Source organism: Schistocerca gregaria, chromosome 1 (assembly GCF_023897955.1).
Source record: "Schistocerca gregaria isolate iqSchGreg1 chromosome 1, iqSchGreg1.2, whole genome shotgun sequence".
NCBI lineage: Eukaryota > Metazoa > Arthropoda > Insecta > Orthoptera > Acrididae > Schistocerca > Schistocerca gregaria.
The window spans coordinates 745,314,827-745,334,856 of NC_064920.1; the positions used below are offsets into that span (position 1 = coordinate 745,314,827).

Sequence of the window (20,030 nt, forward strand, 5' to 3'; positions counted from 1 at the left end):
GCCATGCAGTGCATGAATGGTTGCGTGGACTACCTGAAGATTTTTTTTCTAAAAGAATTTATGTACTTTGTAAGCACTGGAGGAGATTATGTTGAAAAGTGATATCTCTTTGTACCACTTCTGCACAATAAATAATGTTTAAAAAAATATGTAAGGTTTTCGTTTGACTCACCCTCGTACAAGTGGTATTTCCAAGAGAATTCAAATGTGCATTCAACTCAGAAGTGGAACTCATGAAAAGGAGCTCTGAACTTAATCACTTGCGTTTGTGTTTAATAGTGCATGCGAGTATGTATTTTGGATACATCCTAACACCTGCATCTGGGTAACCATTAAAAACGGGATGCATGTTATACAGAATGCTTAATTCGTATTATTGTATACTACTACCCCCCAAAATATTTACTATTTCTCCCGGAGCACCCTGTATATTGAATTCTGACACTGTTTTCCAGAGGAAGTGACTCTGAAGAAACTGAAGTGGCAAACTCTTGAAGATAAATGTAAACTATCCCAAGGAAGTCTATTAACAAAGTTTAATGAACCGGCTCCAAACGATAACTCTATGAATATATAACCCCTTACGTAGCTCATTTAGGGATCGTGAGGACAAGATTGGAATAATTACAGCACACGAAGGGCATTCAAACAATAATTGTACCTGCGCTCAATACATAAATGGAATAGGAAGAAATTCTAGTGACTGGTACAATGGCACGTACCCTCTGTCGTCAGTGGTTTCCAGAATATGGATGTAGGTGTAGAACACAGTCCGTCCATTCAGTCATAACAGAAAGTCCAAGTGACAGATACTCAGATGCAACTATGATGTAGTAAATGAACCAACACCACTTGAAATTAAAGAAGAATGGGTCTGAATTGATATCAGCATAATCCTCTGGAGATTACCTACGATATCTTTCTCCCCATCTGCTAGATGCATTCCAAGTGACTGAAGAAAGGAGCACGCCATTTCCCTTTTCAAGAAGGGTTGTTTGACAGATGACCAGAACTACAGGATGATGCAGAATTGTAGATCATATTTAATGAACTTTTTGGAGATGGAAAATTTTGTATGAAGCACAAATTTCACATACAACCATCGAATTTCCTTTGTTTGTCCATACACAAGCTCTGTGACTGGGCTGAAGATACCCTACCAGAAGCAATCTTTGGAATGCTTGATCCATGTATAACTGATCCATTGGATAACAGAGAAAGCTATGTAAGTCTGTTCGAATTTTAGTGAGTTGCAGGAAGACCTGTAAGGGATCACTATGCAGGAACTGTACTTGATCCTTAATCATTAAATAAATTTAAGCAAGAAAATTAAGGTTACTTGTTACAAGTGTTGTCATTAAAAACCAACCTGTTTCATAATGGCATGAGTGCTCTGGTCAAAGGAGCAGAAATAGCTTTTGTAAGGAAAGTCGTATGTCGTGTTTAGGGCATGTGCTCAATTTGGTATAAATTTTTTTTACTGCAAAGACTGACAAACTGCCTGAGTTGATTACTTCTAGAAAGCACTGTAATGTTTAAAGAAGGTACAGTAACGAGTCGAGTGCTAAGAAAAGAGTCACATCTTGAATCGATTCAAGAAGTATCCACTAAATAGAACTCCATGTTCTATATGGTTGAAAAAGTTTTACAACTGTGTCCAGTGAATACTAATGCTAGTGCACCACCCATGCTAATAGCCACAGGTACTGTGTATGTCGAATGGTTGTGATTTCTGTGGCCTACAGAAGTGACTACTTATGAAACTTGTATAAGAAAAGTACGCTGCAAGCAGTAAAGTAAGACCAATAACTACAGCAAAGTAAGACCAATAACTACAGCAGTTATGTTGAATATCACAATATCTAGCATGCAACCATTACAGACTATTGGAGAGAACTTTGAGAGCAACGTCAGAACAGAAATTACGAAATTATAGCTATCAACTGAAAACATTAATCCAGTAGTAATGTCAGTGGAGTTCAATTCTTTCAAGATGATTTAGCATATCTGAAAGCATAAATAACCATCAGGGATTTGCTTGCAGCTGTTGAAATGACTGTCAGTGAAGATGGGCAACATACAGAAACCTCAGAGGAAAACAGAGAAACCAAATTTGATTTATGGAATGATCATAAAGAACCACAGGAAATGAATAATTTGGAAACTAGAACAGGAACAGACCTATCATTGCAGTTCAGATTGTTTCATCGTGACCTGAAAAATCACCTTCGGGATTTTACACTGGATCCTATCCCCTGCCACAAAAAAGCACTTAAATATCTGAGATGTATAGCCACATCAGCTTCTGAAAATTGTTCTTAAGAGTAGGATGTACTCTGTAAACAACACAATGGACTGGGGGGGGGAGATCATGTCTCAGAAATGTTATTTTTATAGTCTGCAGACAAAAAATGTGGAATTTGTGTTAATTATTACTGTATTTATTGATTATTAATAAGTATGTTAGATGTATTTGTATATAACTTTTTACACCATTCGACAAATTTATTGTTTAACACTGATGTTTTGAGACTTATTAGCTGCCAGATGTTAAGATGTCAGTCATGAAATTGAAATCAACACTGATGATTTGCCATCCCTAGTACAGATGCAAATCTAGTTTCTGTCCTTTTGTCAATTTTGAAAGATTTGCTGATATCTACAGGTGGCTTGTATTACTGGAGGGCGAAGTACTTTGATCAATGGTACCACAAGAGATTTGAATCTTGGTGGGAGGGGTGCAGTTTCATCACCAGTATTTGACCAAAAGCAAAAGAGAGTCACAGGCAATTAATGTTTGACTGACTACACTGACATTACAGGTTAAACTCCAAACCATGACAAAGTCTCTCATGGAAGGAATACTACTGACACTCGTGACACAACTTTATGAGGAGAACAGTAAGCTCTACATACCTCTTGCTACTATTCTAGAGCAAACACCATGAAGATGCCTGGTTTTAACCTCGATTCGTTTCCTTTAACATTCATAACTACACTACACAAGCATAGTGATATTGATTTTTCATCCAACATACCATGCTAAAAAAAGGAAGAGATCCATGACGAATCACAAGTCAGGTAGCAGTCTGTTGAGTGCAAACTGACAATTTAGTTACTGGTACCTAAGTGTGCATGGAAGAGAGAACTGTGATGAACACACCAACACTCAGTCTAGTTCGATTTTTACTCATGGGTGTATGGTACATTTTCTGACACTGAAGTGCAGTGAAGTATAATGGGTGAGCTGTTACAGGCCAAATCATGGCAGACCAAGCCTTATTTGTCATTAAATGTAGCACACTTGTGTTAACCACTAGTCCATCTCACAAGAAGCCTTTTCATAAGAGGAGAGCTGATATCTGTCACGAATAGTCCAGCTTACTGATCCCTGATATTCCACTATTGAGAAGTGCTGCTGTGCCATGGATCAATAGCAAATCCAGAGGCTTTGCTCCCATGTAACACACGTCAGATTTTCGATGATGTTATTCATGACACAGATAATCTTTTTTTCTTTTTTAAGCTACATTATAATTTTGTTAATAATATTTGGAGTTTTTACAGTGAATCATATGTTTATCACAACAAATTATGAATATTTCCCTCTAATATCCTTCCTTGTCCAAATGGATGGCATGTAATTAAATGGGGTTTTGCTATCAAATAAATCATCATTATTTTCAACCTTTGCCTGTAGTTAATTGATTTTTGCTGAAATCAGTAATCCAAAACCTTTAAAACTTGTGTTTTAAGAAATTAAACAAATAAGAAACATTACATAAAACATGATGCCGCAGGGTGGACAATGGACTCATGTCCACAACGAAACTATCAATGCAGCTATTCTCATTTACAATCTACAATAATTTTGTAAATCACCAAGTAAATGGGAGCATGGTATCTTCAATATAGTTACATATAATTACTAGGCACAGGGAAGAAAAAACTTTGCACTTTTTGTTGATTTTGATGTTATTTGGCAATTCTGATGCTATTTTTTTGGCAATTTTTGTATTAATGCAATGGTTTATTTTTGAAGTACTGTAATTTCCTTTCATTTTTCTTATTTTTTCAGCAGTTTGTTGAAAATGACAATATACCAATAAATTACATTATGTTTATTCACACCACAGATCACATTTATTTACATTATTAAAAAAGAAACAAATTATACCCATTAAATCTAGTCAGTTAAAAAGTCAATCGAAGAACAGGACACATGACACCATGCAAATGGCTTCCTGCTAATTTTTCTTTTTATAAACAGATCTCTCAGAACTTTTATTTCAATTGCAATATTATTTTTACTGTTTTACGAATTATGTTAGTGATTACTTCACGATCTGTTACATAGACTGGGGCCTAGTTTAGGATGAAAGGTGACCAGACACAATGTTGAGAGAATTGGAGAGAGACTTCTGTATTTGATGCTTTTCATATTTTCACTTTTATACTATGAAAATATGTAGTTTAACTCATGCGCCACCTTAAGATCCCTCAAAAACATGTAATTTTTTATGATAGTTTGTGCAAACCGGGAAATGTGACTAAAACTGTTACTGAAATGGAGGTCGCTGGAAGTAGGATATTTTCGTTTAACTTCACATCTAGAGTTGTTGGGTCCAATGACAATCTCCTGTGGACCACAAAAAGCCATAGTTCATAATGCAGGAAATGAACATCTATTTTAACATTATGCTCACTAATGGAAAAAATAGAGTCAAAATTCAATTTTAGCATACAATAACTTATTACTTACACATATTAGCAAACAGTCGCCCTCGGAATTACAACATTTTTACATGGGAACAGGGAAAATGCCCAAAAGTCCACGGTGTTTCATAAAAACAGCTAATTTCATGTTATTACAACATTTTTACATGGCAACAGGGAAAAGGGCAGTGTTCACAGCATTTCACAAAAACAGCTACTTTCATGTTACATCTCTAAAAAAATCAGATTTTGCAATATTATTCTTTATCATTCATGCAAAATTTTCTTGTCTCTAACAATTAAATGAACAGCAACACTCATCCTCATAACCAAGTTGGTTTCCTACCCCAGTAACTGAATATCTCTAAAGATTAATTCCCCAAAAAGCCCAAGTCTAAAACGTACCTGAACAGCATCAGTGGCACACTTGTTTGCAACATCAGCAGCATAAGCTTTGGCAATGGAAGCATGGTAAGAATTTCGACGCCCTTGATCAGCTTCCCAAGCAGAACGCATCCATGCCAGACGAGCAGTTTCTACTCCAATGGCCATATCAGCCAACATGAATGCTACGGCCTACAACAAAAAGAACTGACACTACAAATACTGAATTACCACTAAAGAATGAAACCACTTAAGTTTGGAGAAATATCAGACATACAGAGATACCATTCTGAACTTTGTTGTAAATGAGAACTTTTTTGAATCTTTTTAATAATTGACAGAAATTCAAATCTTGGGCAATGAGAGAAATACAATGTTTATATGAATAACAGTGCATGGATATCTAAACAGAACAATGCTCAATATATTTTCTGAGTTTTCTTCTTACCTGGTGTTGTGCTATGGGTACACCAAATGTTTTCCTTTCCATTGCATATTTTGTAGCTTCATCTAGTGCTCTCTGTGCCAGTCCAACTGCACCTGCTGCAACCTAGAACACAATAATAAGTGCCTTTTATTAGCCACAAGAAATAGTCAAGGTGACGTGGTTCTAGTCGGCCACTTAGTCACAAATTAATATCTTCAACCATATGTATTTCTGCATTCTTAGCAGTCAAAATGGAATTTGTCAATAAGATCCCTCCACCATGATTATGTTCTTGGCATTCTCTCACTACATGCATACTCTGCACCACTTAAAAACATTACAGGACTACATTTCCAATAGACTAAGTGTCTCCATATATCGAATTTGGAGAAGAAAGAGTGTATTCTGAGTAGTATGTTGTCTTTGATAAGAGAGCATATTTTCATGGCTTTCATCTTTCATACACTCTGAAGGAAGAAAAAGAGGAATGAGCTAAGATGACATTCGAAGTTCATACAACATAAAAAATTAACAAAATTCAAGTTAGTTTGCAGAGACTGAGAAAGATTGGAGAAGATAAGTGGACGGCAAAAAAATGTATGTTGGGGTTTGCTTGGGGTAGGGGCAGTGGCAGGGGGGAGGGACTGACTCTGGATTAGGGATCTGTCTTTATCAAACAACTGCATTAATAAAATATTTTTTGTCTACACTAGTTGCATTACATAATATTCCTGGAATTAAACACACATTTTAATTCAGAGAACACAACATTCAAACTGTGTTTTTCCAATCATTGTATGTTCCATCAGTTAATAATATCTGTCTTACATTTCAGGCCACTATGTTTAGACACAAATCTCAAAACGCTAGCTTTTTTCAAAAAGAGGTTTTTGGGAATGCCTTTGTAAAACTGAAGCTAATTTATAGCTGGTTCCATAAGAAATGTGTAGCATCTAGTGGAACCTCTATATATAAAGACTGTATTTAAGTAGGAAACAACTATATTTGCTGTTTCCAGATAAAGGAGTTTGATCACCATTAGTGACCTGCCATTTAACAATAAGAATTTACTGGAAACTGATGTATGGTGCACATCATCTACAGTAATGAGGGACACCTAATGAGCACTGTGAGCAGCAGAGCAAATGGCCACAGGTTTGTTTGATGTCAGTGAGAGCATAAAGGAAGTGCTGAAGTATCTGAAGAGGCAAAGTCATCCAAAATAGTGTTTACTATCTTCCAAATACGCACTCCAGAAAATATAAGAAATGTCTTTTATGTTGGAAAGTGTTTCGGAAGGCACTGATGATAAAATGACCCAATACCTTGTCACAAACAGCCCAGATCCGAAAGGGAATATTAAAGGAAAAAATTAACTCACAATATGGTACAGTAGTAGGTGATTAGCAGAGCAGAGATTCATGTAGATTACATTTTACCAGGTAGTATTACATTACTCAGAATATTGGACATTTATTATGCTAATTTCACAAACTACTATTTATGGCACTTACATATTAAAACACACAAGGAAGTTTTTGTTGCATAAAAGTGTGTAATAAGGATAATATATGTTAGCTAGCTCTTTAAATAGTTGGTGATACTGACAACAGTCTCAGTATATTAACTCCCTTATTAGTGTTGTCAACAATCACCATTCAAGAAAAACAGTAACATTTAGAAATATAATGCCAGAAAGAGCAATGAGTTATACTATAATGCCAGAAAGAGCAATGAGTTATACTATCTGTCATTCAGCCTCAGTGTGGCACAGAAAGAGATAAGATATTCAGACATTAAAATTGTTACTCCATGGAAGTATTTCTCTCTCTCTCTCTCTCTCTCTCTCTCTCTCTCTCTCTCTCTCTCTGTGTGTGTGTGTGTGTGTGTGTGTGTGTGTGTGTGTGTGTGTGTGTGTGTGTGTGTAGGATGAGAAAGTGAGTGAAGGAGGGAGAGGGCGGGAGGGGGAGGGGACAGAGAGAGAAAACAGAAATGGCACAGAAAAACTTACTGGTGGGCGTGTCTTGTCAAATGCTCCCATAGCAATTTTGAATCCAGCACCCTCAGCAATAAGGACATTCTCCTTCGGTACTCTGACATCTTCAAATGTGATTCCTCTCGTATCAGAACATCTCTGACCCATATTTATTTCCTGTAAAAGCAAAATTAAAAAATAAATAAATATTTTGTACTGTCATTTAATCCAGCTCAAAGTATCAGTTTGCTATCAGTAAATGAGTTCCGTTTTCTGTATTACTTTTGCAACTTGAATGTCCATCTTATCTCAAGACCTAGAAATTACATTATTTCTTCAGCTGCTATGCACAACTGTGATTTTCTTTATCCATGAGATCAGTTTTTAAAATGAATGAAATACTTCAATTTTAGATAATTTAGCTTTAATTGTGTTTCACAATCAGTGGCCTCATTTAGAGGAATGAATATAGTATGAACCAAAACAAGAGAGAAATGTTCAGCAAATATGGGTTCTAAAATTCATATCATACCTTATGAGCTATGAGCACTTGTTCATCACTATTGTAAAACACATCTCTTCTACTGTGAGCTTTTGCTTTACAAACTATCCACAGAATTGAGAAAACAAATGATGACACATTCTTCTGTTAGGCCAGTATTACGCTATCAAATTTCTTTGTCTAAGATTTGATCAAAGATGTGATCAAATATTCCGTCAAATATATTTGACAAAGATCTTTGATGTAGTGCTAGAAGGGGTCATCATATTTTTTGTCAAAGTTCAAGATGGCTGATAACAACAATTTGTTATTAACCGCAGCAGTTGCATGTACCACAATTGTACTGTGTGCAGATGCGGAAGAGAAGAGTGTGTGTGTGTGTGTGTGGGGGGGGGGGGTGGAAGGAAACATACCTGGGTGAATCCGTGGGTTTTACGACGACACAATAAAAGCATTCAACAAAACTTGTTACGTGAGCTTATAGTGGAAGACGTCAAGTCATAAATCAATTACTTAAGAATGGATGAGCATACATTTCTGTATGTGCTCAGTGAAGTGTATCCTCATATCACAAAACACAATATTCATTTAAGAACTGCTACATCTGCAGAAGACAGGCTCACTGTAACACTCCAATTCCTTGCTACAGGAGAGGGTTGGGTTGGGTCTCCAATCTTCTTAATCTATTTTTGTATTCAGGGTGCCTCACATTGTAAAGCACCTCATCAGCTTCATACATCTCTATTAATTTTGTAGTTGTCGGCACACACCAATTGTATTTACTATCAATGTTTATAAAAACACAACAGATGACAGAACGCTGCAGCGATGCTAGCGCTCCATGTGGTAACATGTCAGATTGCAGTGAACAGAAGACAAGCGACTTCTTTGATCAAATATACAGTGAGGCCCTAGATTTGATCAAATATTACACCATCAAATAGCTTTTACAAAGATATTTGACAAAGAAATTTGATAGTGTAATACCGGCCTTACTGTCCGAGGATACTGCTATAACAATCTGACACCGATCAGGAATTGTCACAGCTGTCAGAGATTTACCTTTACTCAAGGCCATCACCCACCGCTGTGTTCGATCAATGACAGTTCACAGCATGTGGTGCTGTTAGCAGACACTATTCCCATAAAACACACACCATGTCACATGATGGGTCCCCCTAATTGCTGGCTGCTTTTAATGGCACTCCCCAGCCTGGAGCAGTCACTTCTACTGGGAAAACCCCTATAGAAACATTCTTACACTAGCTTGTTATATTACGACAGTTGGCTATGTTTTTGGGCTTCCATGGACTTTGTTTTAGATGGTTGTATTAACAAAGTGCCAAGACAGTCCTCCATGTACATGGTTTAATCATATGCATAAGTTTTGTGTGTGTGAGAAATTCAATAAATTCTGTTTGTGACTGTGCTGGACATGTGATTCATGTATTATGGAGCTACCAGCCATTTTATCCAGAATGTCCAAGAACACCTCACAAAGACATTTAATGGGAAATGGACTGGTCAGGGAGGTCTAATACAATGGCCAGCTTGTTCATACAGTCTTAACCCCTTGGATCTTTGATTGTGGGGACACTTGAAATCTTTGGTGTGTGAAAGCCCCATTAATGATTTAGTACAAATGCTACAGGTACACATCAGCAATGCTGTCAGTGTATCCATGACCGACCTGGAGTCTTTCAGGGAGTATGCAATAACATGTTGGACAGAAGTATGCCTAACTATGAATGGACACCATACTGCACATCTCCTTTCATGATGGGTCATCAGTGCAGACTGTAGGTAATAGCAAGCAGATTACATAAGAAGCTCTGCTGTTTCACAGTAACAGAGCAATGTGCCCTGATTTGTTTACTGCATTCTTTGTGCTGTTTGTTACAGCAAAGAGCATTCAGTAAAAGAAATGGTTCACGGTACATGAACAAGTGCTCACATCTCCTAAGGTAGCCATTTCAGAGCTTATGTTTACTGGATATTTCTTTGTTATTTTGGTCTCAAATATTGGAATAGTTTGTGAAAGCCATGTATTTTGAAAGTTTTTATAATTTTCCATACTTTTAAACCTTATTTCATTTACTATTTTTCGTTATCATCATTTAATATATACTATGCTGGATAGGTTCCTGAGTCTGTAACACTTCACCACATCAGTGCACCTTTGTATGCACAACTGAATGTTTATAATGCCTTGAGTGACCACCAGGTATACAAATATTTCTATTCTTCCATGTGACCGTATGAACAGCAAAATACATGACAAATGGTACATAAAAAGAATGAAATATATCACAAGGAATAGATCCAACATAGCATGTATTGAACACTGATAATTGAAACCGTACATGACATTGTTTAGGCTTAAGAAAAAGAAAAAAAATAATTAAGAAAGTTGCCAACTGTGATGAACTGGGAGAAATGCAAAAGGACTCTAACAGTTTGCTGGCAATTTAAAATGTACCATCTCTCTTGATATTTTATTAGGAGCAGGAAATGGTAAAAAAATAATGATTACCTGAACTCATCAGGAGAACATATAATTTTATAACCAATATGATACTTAATCTTTAGTCCATGTTCTATACAGCATTAATCATCACTCATATTTCAACAAAATATGGCCTGTATTGCAAAAGATTAAGCAAGTGTTTATCCCCCATATGCCAATACTCAAATTTTCTGGCCTTGAGAAACACGTACAAGTAGAATTAGTTTAAAATAATGTATAATTTACAAAAAACCATAAATGTCTACTCATGTTTGAGAGTCAAGAGAAGACAATTGTCTCCCATGAAAATTAAAATAATTGCTTTACCTGTGCCATAGAAACATTTGAGAAGTCAGATCTCATCTAGTTTGCCAACCCTATGAATGGGTCACATTCTCTCTATCTCTCTCTCTTTTTGTTTATGTGTACAGAGTGTTTCAAAAAGATTCATACAGTTTCACAAGACCATCTTTCACTCAAATGGATAAATTTTAACTTATGCATTGAAATAAAGATTGCCAAGAGGTCATTAGTAAATTGCAAATCCCATTGGGGGGGCGGGGGGGGGGGGGGGTGCTGTCTGCTGTGACTAACCTGCTTGCTCATTCATTACATAATGTGCAATTAGTAGAGACTGCAACGACAACTCAGTACAGTTTTCACCAAGAGTATGTGCAGTGCCATTCTACAGCTTAAAGCCTTCGAAGAAAGCACCAGCGCTTTCAAGACAATGGCTGTTTATGTAAGATGAAATCCAAAATCTCCACACATTCTCATTCAAGAAGTATAGTGCATTTAAAAGTTTTGCATATAATCTGCAAAAGTCAACTTGCTGTGCAAGCCAAGGGTTAGCCATCCCTCATGTGTGCATGACTGCTTTTTGGTGATAATTGTGATTCAGACTATTCAAGTCCTCCATGATGGCAATAAACAACCATGTGTGGAGTGCCTTCTGAATTCATCTTAGGTATGATGGAGATAAGTTTATTTTCACATTCTTTGTTCAATGATGAGGCTATGTTCCATTTAAGTCAAAAAGTGAACCACCATCACAGTGTAACAATATGTTGAGAATGACAGAGACTCTCCAAAGCTTCATTTATTCTGAGCTGACACAAGATTTACAGTCTGTCTTTTGTGGAAACAATGGTTACAGGGATACCTGATTATGTTGTAGATCTGGCTTTTCTGCAATTGTAAAAACAGGCTGAACATTTCATTTTTCCACAGGATGGAGCACCACTGCACTGGCACCATCTTTTAAGAGTATTTCATCGTCCTACATGCTTCCCTTTCCAACATCTTTGGGTGAACTACGACGCCACATAGCAGAATCAGTGAATGCAGTAAATCGACACATATACACAAAGTAAAGAATTTGTTTATCGGCTGGATGTTTTTCATGCATCAGGTGGAGGGCACACTGGAATTTGTGAAAAGTAAATGAAAACTTTAATTCTAAATATAATTTTGAGAAAGTAACAAGTATGTATATGAAAGAGGTACCTATGTACATTGGATGGTTATTTTGAAAATAAAAACTCAAGTTCTACATGTAAGTTAAAATTTTCCCCAAATATCTGTCTTCATCTGTGTAGAAAATAAAATGCTTGTGAAATTGGATGAATCCTTTTGAAACACCATGTATTATATAAAACACAGCTTGCTAATTGTATCATATTCATTCACAGCTGCTGATGTGAGAGGGATGGAAAATGTTTCTAAAAGAAAAATATGGGAGTTATTGCTGGGATCTGCACACCATTTTACACAGAACTTTATTTACCATGGCTGTAATTAAAGTGTTTACATTGAGAATGTTCAAGAAAGAATTTTAAATTCACCTTCTACAATTTTTAATGATACAACAGTATCAAACAGTTAACAGTAAATTCCTTGCCTTTTCTCTTAGTAACATGTTTCTGTGTCAACTTTCTCCATAAATAATTTAAATATAGAATTAGACCTTGTGTGCTTGTTACCTTTGTGAAATCACAATTATGTGTGTGGTATTTGTTCTTTCTAACATGTCCAAAAGAACAGATACTACAAAAATATAATGGTACTATATAACTTGATGGTATCTTCAGTGGCCTTTTAAAGGAATTGTGCGAGATGCTATGAGAAATGAGGATTGTGGACAAGGGGCACTACAAAGTAGTGTGAAGTTGAGAATATGGGTTGGACGGGAAGCATTTTCAGATAGCCGAAGTGGGTCAGGTGACTGCTTGCATAAAGCAGGAAATCTAACTTCAACCCTGGCCCGGCACAAATTTGCTTTGAATTATTTCAATGTCCTCGTCTGGCTGACATCAGTATTTCTCTTTCATCATGTAATTATATAACTGCTATTTTATCATTTTTCACAAGCTGAAAGACTGAGGATGCGCACCATTCGTTATACAGATGCATTTAATGTTTTTAACAACTATCTAGGAACTCAGTGGCGTTTTTTTTTTTTTTTTTTTTTTTTTTTTTAAACCAGATCAGTTCAGCTCAATTAGAATTTGAATCTTTAATAAAGGTGATAAATGAGAACATGCTTTCAGCAGCTGGAGAAAGTCTATGCTCTTTTCACAATGCAAGGCATGTACATCTCATGAGAATATAAGCAAGCCTTTTAAACCACAGAAAAAAATTAAAAAAAATATATAATCTACTTTCTGCCAGTAAGATTTTGCTTTTTAGTCACATGCAAGCAGGTCAGCCTGAAAACATTACATAGTGCACAATCTTATTTCTTTATATCATCATCATTTTATTGGCAATTAACAGGAAAGATCTACATAGGTTAGCAAGTGCCTCTGCAGATATTAGTGTCACTACTTGCTGATGTGACAGTCAAAAGATTCAATTCCTAGTAACTGAACTACATTTTCCTGCTATGGGAAAGTGTGGATTGGGATCTGCCCATCTTTGAAAGAGCAAAAGAGAAGCTGCTTGAGAAATGTAACTGTTGTGCAAGCTGTTTAAGATGTGTCAAATAAAAGGATTGGCAGCAACATACTTTTTATTGTGTAATGATGGCTACCAATAAGAACCCATAGAAGGGCGTATATCTCAAACTGTAATGTTGCAGTGAGGTACTCATAATTTAACCTTCATATTACAGAGAAAAGTTGAAATAGTAATGCAGACTTTTTGCAATATCTGAGTTTGCAGTGTGAACTATACATTGCTTATCTTTTTATCGACTACAATGTGACATAAACAATGTTTAAAATTATAGAAAAATAAAAATACAATATTTCAATGAGTTGAAGACCACCTGCATTAGGCTTGGTTTTATGGCACGAATTATCTAGCCAAGCAGTTTCATTCTTGAAAAGTTAACAAAGTAAAGAAAATGCCTCATGTATGCCTCAGTAGATCTCGGAAGACTATGGTTGTTTGTAACAATTTAATGGCTACACTCCAAGGAGCATTCATAATACTATGGTATAATTTGGTTACATGCTTGTATTCCAGTTAAATTATTTTGTGACTGCTAAGATTGCAATGGTGGAGAGCCGAGTTGCTGACTTTGTATACAACATGCCAAGTACTCATGCGATTGATAGTTGCATGTGCGGAAAAAAAAAAAAAACACCCAGAGAGAGAGAGAGAGAAAATCTACTTACTGACTGTTGCTAACTTCTCTAAAGGTAGTAGGGAGGGCAGTGGTGGGGGCCACTGTTACTGTAGAGGAGGGAATGCATTATGACACTGCTTGACAGAGATTGTGAATCTGACAGATCGCGCAAAAATCATTGTGCATTTGCTGTTTTTTCCACTCCCCTCCCATTCTTGTGGCCTGACCTGCCTGCCCCTTCCCAAACACTACAGGCCACACCACATGGGCAAGCTTGTGCCCGTAGAATATACAACACAACGAGCACATAGAACCTGAGACACACAGTGCCTGACTGATTCCTGGCCCGTGTTACTCAACTCACTGAAACATCTGTCACAAAATAATTTTGATCTAAGTATAAAAATGTGATAATTATGTTATGGAAATGATAAATTAATCACAGCCTTTATTTGCCAGTACTACATTGTGTTGGCAGAAGTCATGGGGTACCTTCTAATATTGTGACAGGCCTCCCTTTTGCCTGGAGTAGTTCAGAAACTCCACGTGGCATGGATTCAACAAACCATAGGAAGTGCCCTGCAGAAATAATGAGCCATACTGCCTCTATAATCATCCATAATTGTGAAACTGTTGCCAGTGCAGGATTTTGTGCACAAACTGACCTCTTGATTATATCCATGAATGTTTGCTGTGTTTCATGTCAGCCGATCTGAGTGGCCAAATCATTCACTCGAATTGTCCAGAATGTTCTTCAAACAAATCTTGAACAACAGTGGCCTGGTGGCATGGCACATTGTTATTGGAACATTAAGTCCATGAGTGGCTGCAGATGGTCTCCAAGTAGCATTTCTAGTCGATGATTGGGTCACTTAGACCAGAGGATGCAAACCATTCCTCATAAATGCAGCCCACACCATCACAGAGCAACCACCAGCTTGCACAGTGGCTTGCTGACAACTTGGGTCCATGGCTTCACAGGTCTGTGCCACATTCGAACCACACCATCAAGACTCATCTGACCAGGCCACAGTTTTTCAAGCAACAAGGGACCAACCGATATGGTCACAAGTCATTATTCAGTACAGGTCTACGTATGCCCAGGTCTTCTATAACAAGACCGAAATTCTCCTCATCATTTTATGCTGCTAACTGTTCTGTACAGTGCTAGCTAGTATTAACAGCAATATTCACTCCTTCAAGATTTGTAGCTACAAAGAAAATCGCCAAACACTGCCTCATTCTATGAGATCAACTGGGGATCTGACATCATGATTTCAGTTTTAGGATCTGCCTTTCATTTTTATAACATAGTTTGGCACAGTGCATTCTTCTATTGCAAAGATAAGAATTTAAGAAATCTAGTGCACTCCTCTTACAAAACAAATGTCTAATTTGTATCAGAGTGCTGTTATTCAGAGAACAGAAGGCTTAGACGAATTGAGGGAAATCTCTACGACAATTTTCTTTGTCCAGACTATGCTACATTACATATAATGGAAGTCGCCCACTTCTGCACAAAACTAGTCCAGTTAACATGTCTATTTCATAACAGCTGATTTTCCTAGAACAGTTATATTCCAGTAACTTGTACTTCCTTTTTCTTTTCTTAACTTGAATTTGATGCTTCTAAAATGAGTTAAAAATTCTATGCCTCCCTCAGCACAGTCCATTTCTGAGGGAAATAAATTATAGAAGAGCTCCATTTTATTAGGATTGAAAACTTTTATGGATTCACATCCTCGTATCAGCCATAGCAATATAATGTTCAGAGAATCACTTTTTTAATTTAAATTTTGGTAAGTGAGGGATACTTTGTAAATCTCTGAATAATGAAGCACAAATTCATTTTCAAAACATGACAACTTCATCATGCAAACAAAATTCACTGGTTTGGTAAACAAGACAATGGTTTACATACATTGATTTCAAGGCGACACGTGTGACACAAAATCTGCTATTTCATATGCCAGACTTATAAATATGCACAGCAATTTTCACCTCAATACCTGCATTTTGATTGGTTTGCCATCTTACCTTGAACCTGTACTCTCTTAATTACAAGTTTTTTATCTAAAGAAAAATGTAAATATTTTACAATTTTCTCAGCACTTCATCTCAGTTCTATTACTGTAAAGACTTTACATTTGATGGTTGTGCAGCTGATTCATGTGATGAAATTGCCAGTATGTAAACCAGTGGTTCCCAAACTAATTTGGTTCCTGGAACAAACACAGCTCCTGCAGTTGGGATAGTTTACTATAATGATAAACTGAACATTTATAATTTTAGAGGTATTCTCGATGTGACTGATTCAAGGTGCACTTTCAGGTGTCCAGCTGAGTTGTTTGTTCCATTTTATGCACTACAATATTATGACAATGAACCTAGCCATCATTTTCAAGTGCTGCAAGCTGTGCTGTTATGTGTACTCACTCAAGCCATTGTTGGAGCTTTGCTGCTATTTGTATTCAAGTTAGACTCCCTGTTCCCAATGCAAAGTTTGATTCTCATTTTTCAAGTGTTTGCATTGTTGTTCCATGTTGTTGTTGTTGTTGTTGTTGTTGTGGTCTTCAGTCCTGAGTCCGGTTTGATGTAGCTCTCCATGCTAATCTATCCTGTGCAAGCTCCTTCATCTCCCAGTACCTACTGCAACATACATCCTTCTGAATCTGCTTAGTGTATTCATCTCTTGGTCTCCCTCTACGACTTTTACCCTCCACACTGCCCTCCAATGCTGAATTTGTGATCCCTTGATGCCTCAGGACATGTCCTACCAACCAATCCCTTCTTCTAGTCAAGTTGTGCCACAAACTTCTCTTCTCCCCAATCCTGTTCAATACCTCCTCATTAGTTACGTGATCTACCCACCTAATGTTCAACATTCTTCTGTAGCACCACATTTCAAAAGCTTCTATTCTCTTCTTGTCCACACTATTTGCTGTCCATGTTTCACTCCCATACATGGCTACACTCCATACAAATGCTTTCAGAAACGACTTTCTGACACTTAAATCTATACCTGGTGTTAACAAATTTCTCTTCTTCAGAAACGCTTTCCTTCCCATTGCCAGTCTACATTTTATATCCTCTCTACTTAGACCATTATCAATTATTTTGCTCCCCAACAAGCAAAACTCATCCACTACTTTAAGTGTCTCATTTCCTAATCTAATTCCCTCAGCATCACCCGACTTAATTCGACTACATTCCATGATCCTCATTTTGCTTTTGTTGATGTTCATCTTATACCCTCCTTTCAAAACGCTGTCCATTCCGTTCAACTGCTCTTCCAAGTCCTTTGCTGTCTCTGACAGAATTACAATGTCATCGGTGAACCTCGAAGTTTTTATTTCTTCTCCATGGATTTTAATACCTACTCCGAACGTTTTCTTTTGTTTCCTTTACTGCTTGCTCAATATACAGATTGAATAACATCAGGGAGAGACTACAACCCTGTCTCACTCCCTTCCCAACCACTGCTTCCCTTTCATGCCCCTCGACTCTTGTAACTGCCATCTGCTTTCGCTCCCTGTATTTTACCACTGCCACTTTCAGAAGTTGAAAGAGAGTATTCCAGTCAACATTGTCAAAAGCTTTCTCCAAGTCTACAAATGCCAGAAACGTAGGTTTGCCTTTCCTTAATCTTCCTTCTAAGATAAGTCGTAAGGTCAGTATTGCCTCACGTGTTCCAACATTTCTACAGAATCCAAACTGATCTTCCCTGAGGTCAGCTTCTATCAGTTTTTCTATTTGTCTGTAAATAATTCACGTTAGTATTTTGCAGCTGTGACTTATTAAACTGATAGTTCAGTAATTTTCACATCTGTCAACACCTGCTTTCTTTGGGATTGGAATTATTATATTCTTCTTGAAGTCTCAGGGAATTTCGCCTGTCTCGTACATCTTGCTCACCAGGTGGTAGAGTTTTGTCAGGACTGGCTCCCCCAAGGCCGTCAGTAGTTCTAATGGAATGTTGTCTACTCCCAGGGCCTTGTTTCGACTCAGGTCTTTCAGTGCTCTGTCAAATTCTTCACGCAGTATCGTAGCTCCCATTTCATCTTGATCTACATCCTCTTCCATTTCCATAATATTGTCCTCAAGTACGTTACCCTTGTATAGACCCTCTATATACTCCTTCCACCTTTCTGCTTTCCCTTCTTTGCATTTTTATATTTTCTCCTTTCATCAATTAAATTCAATATTTCTTCTGTTACCCAAGGATTTCTACTAGCCCTCGTCTTTTTACCTACTTGATACTCTGCTGCCTTCACTACTTCATCCCTCAGAGCTACCCATTTCGTCTTATACTGTACTTCTTTCTCACATTCCTGTCAATTGTTCCCTTACGCTCTCCTTGAAACTCTGTACAACCTCTGGTTCTTTCAGTTTATCCAGGTCCAATCTTCTTAAATTCCCAACTTTTTGCAGTTTCTTCAATTTTAATCTACAGTTCATAACCAATAGATTATGGTCATGAGTCCACATCTGCCCCTGGAAATGTCCTACAATTTAATGTCCATGAAACACACATTTTCTCAGAGTTTTCCAGTTCTGATGGATCAGATGGCCAGCAAGATCTTTTTAAAAAAATGAGTGCTTGATCCCAAGCGTTCTTTAAATTGGAAATTCTGTCACAATTTATTAATTTTCTGTTATCTTTATTTCAAGAGATTCCTTAATTAGACTGGGCCCAGAAACTTAGTATTTCCACCACAATATTTGCCTCACATCAATTCATTTCCTATTATATTCAAGGCAATGCTCTCCAAGAATGATTTGCATAATTGCTTTAGTTAGGCATGTGCCTCATGCTCATTGCACACCTCCGCGACTGTTCTAATAGTCTGCCACATACACCACATGTCACACCTGCATGGAATGTAGTACATACTCAGATTAAGAAGACCCAGATTGTCTTTAAAATTACAAAGAAAAACAGCAAAATACCTGCACGCCATATTTCCATAGAAGTCTACAGATCTTTCCAAAGACTGGGCCAGCATAAGGCAGGCAAGTGATACCTGGCTTCTCTTTCTCGGTCTCAGCCTCAGTCTCAACCACTTTCTCAGCACTGTTAAATTTACTGAAGCTTTTCAAAAATTTGTGAATCTGATTGCCCATTCCTTTGGAAAGCTATTTGTGGGTATTCTGATTCTTCTGGAAGGCACTGTTTGTTTGACAGCATTGAAATCTTCAGCGCTAAATTTGGTGACTGTCGAGGTTCAGAGTTAGAGGTCAGCGTTTGTGGGTTGTCCATATACACGATGATCCATTGATGTATCTAACATGTTGATGAAAGGTAACTGGTCCCCTTTATGTATTTCAGTGTGAATTTTATATTTTTAAATGTTCCAGGAAATGTTGTCCATTCCATGTAACCACATTATGAACACATTGTTCATGTATTGATAAAATAACATTGTGCATAGATTTGTCAAAACAGAAAATAGTGGACTATGCAGCGTTATGGCATCAGTCTGTTCATAATACAAATGGGAAAAAGCTCATGTGGTGGCATTCCTAATAAGTTCAGTCAACCAACTATCAAACATTTTCACCAATATTTCCATGGATGCAGGATGTGGGACTCTAGTACAAAGACACACTCCATTGAAACTGACTATAATATCTGCACCCTGCAGCCACAGTTATAAAATGGAATCAACAAGTTTGCTGATCACCTGTGACAGTGTCAGAATCATTCAAAGATAAGTCCGTGTTCAGTAGCTCGAAAATTGTGCAATCGTAACCCACATTGCAGGTAGTACAGACCGACAGTCTAGTGAAGTAGTTTTGAACACATGTTCCAAAAACATCTTGAGCATTTACTTCAACAGCCCACACACGATGAAAGTATTTTAAAGCTTTTAGATACAAACAGTCTGACCTTAGCGACAATGTCAGAACAGAGGTGGGAATTAGTGATCATGATATCATAGTGGCAGA

General features: G+C 37.2%; 1 protein-coding gene and 1 long non-coding RNA gene across 2 annotated transcripts in view; one reads left to right on the forward strand and one right to left on the reverse strand.

Moving 5' to 3' along the window:
- Positions 1 to 12,062, forward strand: part of LOC126267612 (uncharacterized) — a 35,077-nt gene extending 23,015 nt beyond the window's left edge. The window contains exon 2 of the long non-coding RNA XR_007549047.1: positions 11,741 to 12,062. This is a non-coding gene — a long non-coding RNA (uncharacterized LOC126267612). The remainder of the gene's footprint in view (positions 1 to 11,740) is intronic.
- LOC126267573 (probable medium-chain specific acyl-CoA dehydrogenase, mitochondrial) overlaps positions 1 to 20,030 on the reverse strand; it is an 86,870-nt gene that overhangs the window by 3,434 nt on the left and 63,406 nt on the right. Inside the window, exons 8-10 of the mRNA XM_049972877.1 lie at positions 7,539 to 7,679; positions 5,549 to 5,650; positions 5,122 to 5,292 (exon numbers count right to left, since the gene is read on the reverse strand). Coding sequence (XP_049828834.1) covers positions 5,122 to 5,292; positions 5,549 to 5,650; positions 7,539 to 7,679 — 414 coding nt within the window. The remainder of the gene's footprint in view (positions 1 to 5,121; positions 5,293 to 5,548; positions 5,651 to 7,538; positions 7,680 to 20,030) is intronic.